A 3,252-nucleotide genomic window follows, 5' to 3' on the forward strand; every position below is an offset into this window, starting at 1 on the left:
TGTGTGTGTGTGTGTGTGTTTCTGCTGACGGGTAAGAGCTGAAGATCTCTACTAAACATGTTTATTATATAATATTATGGTGTATGTTATCAGTGCATGAGTAAAGCTGTGTGTGTGTGTGTGTGTGTGTGTGTGTGTGTGTGTGTGTGTGTGTGTGCGTGTGTGTGTGTGTGTGTGTGTGTGTGTGTGTGTGTGTGTGTGTGTGTGTGTGTGTGTGTGTGTGTGTGTGTGTGTGTGGTGAGCAGTTCACTGTCTGTGAACATTACAGTGAGAGAAACAGAAGGAGAACGAGTGAACATTACGTGCTCTTATCCAAAAGGATATAAAGAATATTACAAATTCTTCTACAGAGGACCTTTCAGAAAGAGAGTCCTTATACTACAATCTGCTGGAAAAAAAGGTCAGTGGCAGATTCTCACTGCAGGATAATCATAAGACCAGATCATTTACAGTGACCATCAGTGACCTGAAGATGGAAGATGCTGGACCGTACGCCTGTGGAGCTGGAGCTGAAAACTACAAACAAGTGGAGCTTATTGTGATCAGAGGTGCTGATATTCAATACTGAAGTGTTTCACGTTGTTGCATTTTTTTATTATATTTTTATATTTTATGAGCCAGTGGAGTGGAATTTTGTTCACATGTGCACTAAAAAATTTATGACAATACAAAAGCTATCTACTCTAAATATATTTGTTACGGCTTGACGTCTCTTCTTCATTTCTCAGCTCCAGTGATAACAACACGTGTCCAGATCTCAACATCCAGCATTAGTCCGTATACAAACAGCAGCACTGAACACACCAGCACAGGTACACACACACACACACACACACACACACACACACACACACACACACACACACACACACACACACACACACACACACACACACACACTGACATCTACACACACACACAGAGATATCTGCACTCATGTGTTTTGATGAAAATATTGTTCATGTAAAGTTACTGTGATTTTACTGAATACAGAGATAACAAAAAGCTTCTATACACAATTTTAATGATCCATTCATGAATTTCATCAAAGCTTCTGTGAAAAATAAACAAAAATTGCTTCACATTGAACGTTTAGAGGTTGTGATGTTCCTCAACACATGAATCAATCTTGTACAACAACTGAATGTTTGACGCGTCATTTTACAGACAGTGTTTTCTTTGTTCTGCAGTTTCTGTGTAAAATCATCTCATTATGACATTAATAACATGAGTCCAGCTTTACATGTTTGAGAGTTTTATCCACAGTGACTCTGTATCTGTTCAGATGATGAAGTGTCTTCTAAACGAACACTAATATAATGTGATTATCAGTGTTCAGTGATGTGAACAGAAAACACAACATGTGTTCATATGCAGCAATAGCAAACAGTGTTATGTGTGTTTGTCTATTATTATTATGTGTTATTATATCACTGCATGATTATTATTATTATGTGTTATTATATCACTGCATGAGCGGCACATTCACAGTCACTGTGTTTCTCTCTGTCAGCGACTCGTCACACAGAAACTGAAACAACAAGAACAACAACAGGAAATACTACAGTTCAACTCTATCAGACACACACTTGTAAGCACACAAACTACACTACCCACAATGCAACTCTCTGATCACATGATCACTCTTTGAAAGAAAATTGCTTTGAGAATTTTTTTAATTGAAAATGAAATTTGAAATTTTGCTTATTTATTTGTTGAGACACATTTCATCTACTGTATAAATATGAATGATGCACATATCAGATTTATTGTGGTTAATTTGGTTTGACATCAACCGTAAAGAGAAGCGTTTCCTTCTGAAGAGTTGAGGTTCACCATTGCAGTTTCACTTCGGTTACACTAACCACTGTATATTTACAATATTACAATATCTTTAATAGTACAATAATCAAAATGATTAATATCTGTTGTTGATTGTCCAGTATAATCAGAATCAGTGTGTCATCATGTAAATATCATGTGTTTAGCGTTGGGTTCAGATCTGGCTTCTGTTGCTGGCGGTCTGGGTTCGGTTCTGCTGGTTCTGACTCTGTGTTCTGGATCCTTCATCATCCTGAAGAAGAGGAAGAGGCAATCTGGGACAGGTAACAGTTTGGTTGTGAGTATTATTATTATATTATTTTTTTTTGTGTGTGAATTGACTTTTGTCTGGTTTTAAACAGCTTTATTTCAGCAAAATGTGCAGCACAATACAGAGGTGAGTGTTCAAATCTTTACCTGTAGAAGATCAGACATACATGTTAAATGATTATTTATTGACCAACAGTGTTTAATCCATGTAAACTATTAAATTATTGATGTATGTGTTGTTTTTCAGACTGACCACATATATGAAGAGATTCCAAGCACAGATGTCGCCATGGTAACATCGTCATCCAATCAGACGCCTGCATCTTCATCCAATCAGACTCCTGCGTCACACCTCAACACCCCCCCAAAAGTCTCTACTGTTTACGCCACAGCAACCAATCAGCAGCCTGATTCAAACCCCAGTCACACCCACTCGACCAATCAGGTGACAGATACAGCCGGTGATTATTATGCCAAAATAAAGTCTCCTGAAGCAACACAGGACAGCGGGACAGAACTGATCTACGTAACAGCAACACATCCACAAAACATCTCAACAAACGAGGGTCCGATATATTCAGTGATCAACCATAAATGAAAAAGACTGTCAGAATTTGGTAAAATATAAAAATTTTGACACACTTTTCTGTACAAAACAAATTTTTATCAGTATTCTTCTGTATGTAACTCACAAGGAAATTTACTAACAATTACAATTAGGGAAAGAATGAAAAATATTATTAAATTCAGTGTTATTTGTAATTAGACCACGTCTTCTACAGTTTAATAAAATAGTTTTTTTTTTTTTTTAAACGTACAAGCAGTGAAATTTAGTAGCTATATGTAAACCACTATATGTGGCTCTTTTATCAAATGTGACAATGAGTTTTGTGAAATCAGTTTAAGATCGATATTAAAAAGTTTTTAATAACTTTTTTTACCTGCATAATTTGATGATGATCTGTGTGACATTTTGTTAGCAGGAGTTTGCAATGCTTAAAAAAGGCTAATTGTCTTGTGTTGTAAAACTGTTTATCGTTAGATTCTGTAAGACCCAAAGAACACAAAGAGGTAAGATTTATAGCATCAAACTAAATTCACAAAGATTATAAGCATATTTGTAAATTTGATCATTTTTTGACCACTAGGTGGTTATAATCC

General features: G+C 36.1%; 1 protein-coding gene across 1 annotated transcript; it reads left to right on the forward strand.

Moving 5' to 3' along the window:
• Positions 1-364: 364 nt before the first annotated feature.
• Positions 365-2,716, forward strand: LOC306999710 (uncharacterized protein). The gene is made up of 6 exons (XM_079614608.1): positions 365-548; positions 729-812; positions 1,514-1,591; positions 1,989-2,105; positions 2,184-2,218; positions 2,339-2,716. The coding sequence occupies exons 1-6, from the start codon at positions 473-475 to the stop codon at positions 2,687-2,689; spliced, it is 741 nt and encodes a 246-aa protein (XP_079470734.1). The 5' UTR covers positions 365-472; the 3' UTR covers positions 2,690-2,716.
• The last annotated feature ends 536 nt before the right edge of the window (positions 2,717-3,252 follow it).

Source organism: Phoxinus phoxinus (genome assembly GCF_949152265.1).
Source record: "Phoxinus phoxinus genome assembly, chromosome: 6".
NCBI classification, from domain to species: domain Eukaryota; kingdom Metazoa; phylum Chordata; class Actinopteri; order Cypriniformes; family Leuciscidae; genus Phoxinus; species Phoxinus phoxinus.